Source organism: Morone saxatilis, unplaced genomic scaffold (assembly GCF_004916995.1).
Source record: "Morone saxatilis isolate NCDOM2014 unplaced genomic scaffold, NCSU_SB_2.0 Contig16, whole genome shotgun sequence".
In the NCBI taxonomy this organism is placed as follows: Eukaryota; Metazoa; Chordata; class Actinopteri; family Moronidae; genus Morone; species Morone saxatilis.
Genome location: NW_023339718.1, coordinates 25,926,678 through 25,931,612, shown reverse-complemented (window position 1 = coordinate 25,931,612; position 4,935 = coordinate 25,926,678). Strand labels below are relative to the sequence as shown.

At 38.9% G+C, this 4,935-nt stretch overlaps 1 protein-coding gene across 1 annotated transcript in view; it reads right to left on the bottom strand.

Annotated features, from left to right (window-relative positions):
- Positions 1–4,935, bottom strand: part of LOC118325999 (phosphatidylinositol 4-phosphate 5-kinase-like protein 1) — a 16,660-nt gene that overhangs the window by 4,370 nt on the left and 7,355 nt on the right. The window contains exons 2-5 of the mRNA XM_035658883.1: positions 1,968–2,206; positions 1,834–1,884; positions 1,086–1,240; positions 836–960 (exon numbers count right to left, since the gene is read on the bottom strand). Of these exons, the coding sequence (XP_035514776.1) occupies positions 836–960; positions 1,086–1,240; positions 1,834–1,884; positions 1,968–2,206 (570 nt within the window). The remainder of the gene's footprint in view (positions 1–835; positions 961–1,085; positions 1,241–1,833; positions 1,885–1,967; positions 2,207–4,935) is intronic.

Genomic DNA, 4,935 nt, shown 5'->3' with positions numbered 1-4,935 from the left:
ATGTTAAAAGGGCTTGCCATACCAGCTGTAGTCCTCCCTCCTGAAGCCCCTAGTTCTGTGAGCCAATGGGTTTTGAGCATGAGTAGCAGAACTCCATATGGAGTAAGTTGAGTAAACTTAAAGATATTTCACCTCAGCAGTCCACCAAATTCTGGTTCTGAACAAAGGTCTACAAGGCCTAATTTAAGTAGGGCACTACTGCAGTACCGGTGTTATGGTTGGAAGAGTGACCGTGTTAAGTGGTGACTTTCGGCATCTCTGGTTACTCACAGTGACGACAGCTGTTGAAAACAACAAAGCTCTTGAATTAAATGTTCAGTGTTCGTCTGGAGGAATTTGAACCTATAATACAGAGACATTCAGTTTGTTTCCCACATTATAAACATGGTGAATGAGTCCTGCTGGGTGCGACTTGTTGTTTAGTGTAGACAGATGAGTGTATATTTTAAATTGATTAAAGCCCCCTAAAGGCTTTTAGGATAACAGGTAGGCTACGTGTTACTGTGTTTTCAATATATGCAGTCACTAAAGGCAACCAGCAATAATACCTGCATTTGAGAGGTCTGAGGAGTATGTGGTTCTCAGCAAAAATAGATTAGACACTGTGGGTCGCCTTCTATGGACTCTGCCAAGTTGAACTGTCACAGTAGCCCAGAGGGGACAAACCAGACATGGTCTCTAGATAGGGTTGTTTGTGTTCTTCGTGCTTGGAACAGAAGGGTGAAGCGAGGGAGTTGTGATCTGTAGCTACACCGCTAGATGCCACTAAATCCTACACACTGAACCTTTAAAATTGGCAGAAAAGTAAAAGAAAAACCACCTTTATCACTCTTACCTAGAAACCTCACTATCAGTGAATGAGGGTATTTCTCCAAGTGGTCCATGTATGCCTGCAGATTGGACAGGAGAAACATGACCTCGCGCTTACTCTGGGTCTTTAGGAAGAACCTCTTGTCATTCCTGAAAACAAGAACAGATTTATCAGGGTGAGGACAGTTTGGGTGTTTGAAATTAGAGTTAGGATGAGATAAGGTAAAGATATAGTAGATGGAAGGTCCACGTGTGTCACAAAGGATTATGCTTACGTGACAAAGAAATCTGCCTTGCTCTTGGAGTTGCTGACAAACTGGAGGTAGCACCCGCCTGTGCAGAGGGAGTTCATGTATTCCTCCTCTGTGATGTCCAGTGAACGCCTCAGTTTGGCAAACACTGGTGCTGCAAATGTCTGCATCTCAAACCCCTGGAAGGCAAGGATTCAATTTGCTTACTTTAAAGCTAACAATTATAAAATAACTTTTTGCCATATTGGCTGAAAGTTTCACTGTGTTCTCACAGTAGTACATGAGACAAACAATATGTGAAGAAATCAAGTTCCTCTGGTTTGTTATAGCACTCCTAATGGCATTAGGCCTGGACAAAAACAACCAATCAGAGCAGAAACAGATATAAAGACGCTTTGGGTTTGTGGCTTGAACATAGTTGGTTGTTGATTCTCCCAGGGTCCCAAAGTGTCTAGTGTATTTGACATCCTGGGAATGAGACTCAACAATCATCATTCTCAGCTCTGATTGGTTGTTTTCATTCAGGCCCGGTGGATTCTTGTTAATGCCATTAGGAGCACTAGGAGAAGCCAGAGGAACCTGATTGTTTCACAAATTATCTGTTCTGCTTCCAGGATACAGTGAAAGTTTCAGTTAATATGACAAAAAAATGGAAAGGAACTTTGAATATGTAATCAGAATGGACAGCATTATGCAAGATAGCAAGGTAAAGGTTTAGAAATTGCTGTTTCTAAAATAGAAAAAGATTTCAGGTGAAAACACCATCACTTGCCTCATGGCTTTTAGTTTCCTCTGCCTTGAAATGTTCAGCTGTGAGTGTATCCTGTGCAAAAACAAAGTGTTACTGTGTGAATGTATGTCTTCAGAGTTTCATGTTGAGTGGCCTATAATCAGAATATTCTTCACCTGGTCTGGTGTGTCCATAGTGGTCTGAACGGAAGCATGCATACCCTCTTTTATCATGGCTGTTAGATGGTAGAACTCATGTTCTGCGTTGATCTCAAACACCCCTAGCATCCTCCATCGCTGTCTCAAATGCCACCAGTGTCTCCGCCTCGTAGCTCTAGAAGTGCCAGTAGCTTTTCTCCGCGCCATCTGTGACACCAGGCGGAACTCAGTTTCACAACTTAAAGAATTACGTTTAGCTGTAATATAGCACATACATAGGCTTTTCTAAAGTATATGGTCATTTGCCGAGTAGGGGATCCAATACACTTGAGTATCACAATATTTTGTTTTGTAATATTGTATCGATTCTAAAAAACACTATATTGATTTTTGTGTTTAAACCATCAACCACATTCGATTTTATGCATATGGTGGTGGGTTCTATGACAGGTTTTCCTAAAATTACGTTATTAAAAGATTGCAAAATTGATAGGATTTTTTAGTGGCCGATGCGGATATTTAGAAAGCAGGGCTGCTGATGGACGATATATAATATCGATATTAAAAGAAAGAAAAGTATAATTCTATTCTGTTCTATCGGAAATCCAGGTATATATTTACAACAGCATGAATGAGAGTTATAGTACAGGGGCCAAAACCAACTTTTTTACCACCTTCCCCAAACTCACAAAGCTAACATTGTTCCACAGCAGTCACACTGACAATGCTACCTGTAGACATTTTTCATTTATCAGCCTTGTGAGCAAAGACATGGCCTGATGACGATTATCTCAAAATGCAAGCTAATTGGCCTGATTAGTCGGTCGACCGACAGTATAGAATATTGAATCGTAACCCCTATATTGTGATACATATTGCTAGATTTTACAGCCCTAATGCCAAGAGAAGAAATGTTTAAAATGTGTGGACCATTTGTGGAGTACTACTAAGCTTAAGGTCCTGATGTCAATGTACAGTGTCACAAAAGTATTGTGGGGTCCACTAGAAGTGCAACATTGGTCTCTTATTTAATAGTTCCTCTTTGTACTTGCTGTAACCCACTCCTGGGTAAGTACACCTTACTCTAGATTCAGGAGGAGCTTTGAATTTAAGTGCAATAACCATAAACACAATACAAGTGAATTTAGTGACGCTTTTAGTTTGTTTATGAATGGCAACACACTTTAAACCAAAAAATAACATTTTCAATTGATTTTCAATGATATTTAAGTCAGGGGTCTGTAAGGTCCATTCGAAAAGCTCCAGCTTCAATAAAAAAAAAATCACCAAAATGTGTTATTTGTCAAGAGGTGGCCAAACTACTGTACAGTCATTATTATATTGACTGAGAATACGTGAGCAGCATGCATAGGAATAAATTACAATATCATATATTTGTGTATTTCTCACTTTCCCAATGAATAAGATTTGTTGTTTTTAGAAATAAAGTTGTAAAGAGAGTCTGAAAAGTGACTAAGTCTAGTAAGAAAGTTGCCAAGTTGGCTACACTGTGCGTTCATATGAAATATTATAGGCAAAACCCTGTGTGACATATTCAATGTCTTGTTTTCCTAAATAAAACTGGACATATATGGTAAGTCTGGAAACAATAGCATCCCTCTGGATGTGAACATTGTGTTTGTGAACTCAGTTATACAAATAAACAGAGATGAACCAAACCAACATCCATCTCGCCGTCTCGTAGAACTACACAGTATTTTACATCAATCTCAGATATCTGTATATGTTGGCAATTAATGTCTCCTAAATGTTTATAGGATATAGGATTTAAGGAGAAAATAGCATTTCAATATAAACTAGCTGATTCTGGTATAGTATGTTTAGAAGTGCAGCCATAATTTAGAATTCCATATGTGGTGGTACAGACAAACAAAACACGAACCAAATGCTGAAAAGCTAAATCCTACATAACCATATTCAGGTAGTTCTTACCTTGGCTTCTTGGTTGGACTAAACCGTAAAACAAAGAAAATGGTTCACACAATTTGTCTTCCCATACAGTGTGTCTGAAACTAGCTTTGTCTTTGTGTATATGTTACCTCCCATTCTACCACATTCCAGACAGGTTATGCAAGCTCTGCAGGGTGTGCCACATGGAAAAGAAAAGGTGTGTGGCGTAGGCGTTTCATTACAGTACTACAAAGAGGAAACCCTGAGGAGAGCAACCACGCAAGAATGTGTTAAACAGAACAGTTACTGGTGCTGGTACCATGTCCCTGTGGTACTCAGAGACCTGAATTGGATTTTGTTAGAAAATGACAAAGTCTCTTGCCAACCTTTCTGGCCATAGCCCTTTGCATCCTAGGTTAATGTTAAACTTATCTTGTTGGTTACAATTGCAGGGAACACAAATGTGATGTTAAAGGTGCTGCAAACGAAATCAGAATTTCAAGAACTTCCTCTACGTTCTTGCAGTTGGCAGTGCCTTCTCTTTAATGCAGGAAGCAGGGACTGGGAGACCCATGTTACTGAGTTACCACTCTCAGTAACAAAATAGCTATTTAACACTTATTATGACAGAAAAATATCACTTACAGCCGCTTTAACTATTAAATTCCTTTCAGATATTACCAAATGTGTATATTTAAAGGTCCAGTGTGTAACATTTAGGGGGTTCTAATGGCAGAAATGGAATATAATATTCATAGGTATGTTTTCATTAGTGTATCACTAATCACCTGAATATAATTATTGGTTTTGTTACCTTAGAATGAGCTTAGAATGAGCTGGTTTTTCATTCAACAATTTTTATTGATTTTCCATTAGTTTCGTACATTCATTTGCAGCATATGTTTAAAGTAAGAGTATTCACAGAAAAGAAAACAATGGTAGCTGCATCAATCAAGTGATTATACCCTCCCAACTATCTTTTTGGAACATTTTACTGTAGGCTGTAAAGATGTTGACCCAAAATGTGCTGAGTTTGGGGCAGGACTAGAACATGTGATCTGCTGGTTGGCCTTTA